The 413-nt window shown below is 47.7% G+C and overlaps 1 protein-coding gene across 1 annotated transcript in view; it reads right to left on the bottom strand.

Moving 5' to 3' along the window:
* The window catches only part of LOC119581843 (organic cation transporter protein-like), a gene marked incomplete at its 3' end in the record, with an annotated part of 16,256 nt that overhangs the window by 13,674 nt on the left and 2,169 nt on the right, over positions 1–413 (bottom strand). Inside the window, 1 exon segment of the mRNA XM_037929981.1 lies at positions 138–276. Coding sequence (XP_037785909.1) covers positions 138–276 — 139 coding nt within the window.

Below are 413 nucleotides of genomic sequence, written 5' to 3'. Positions count from 1 at the left end.
TGCACAACACCACTTATCTAAAGATAGAAGAGAGATAACTGGACAGACCAGAGAAGAAAAAAAATCTACACAAACACACATAACCCCAAAGGACTCACAGGGCCCCTAACTTAACCAAAGCAACACCCGTAACTCACGTCGTATTTCTGGTAACAGTGCCGGCAGCGTAGGTCGTGAAGGTGATCGTGTACCCATTGTCCGGCGGGCGACACGTATACGAAACCCTCGGCGTAAGGAACACTGCGCTGTGGGTATGTGGCACAAGCTGCAACTGCCCTGGCATGGAAACGCGGTGGGAGATTAGGACGTATGATGAGAATCGGTGTAATTGGGTCGTGTTTTCGGTTCGTGTTGAATACATGTAAAATACATTCATACATCAAGCCAAGAAGTGCTGGTTGTCTTGATGTATG

The sequence above is a fragment of the Penaeus monodon genome, chromosome 15 (genome assembly GCF_015228065.2).
Source record: "Penaeus monodon isolate SGIC_2016 chromosome 15, NSTDA_Pmon_1, whole genome shotgun sequence".
Classification (NCBI taxonomy): Eukaryota; Metazoa; Arthropoda; class Malacostraca; order Decapoda; family Penaeidae; genus Penaeus; species Penaeus monodon.
This window is presented reverse-complemented; position numbering and strand designations above follow the sequence as displayed.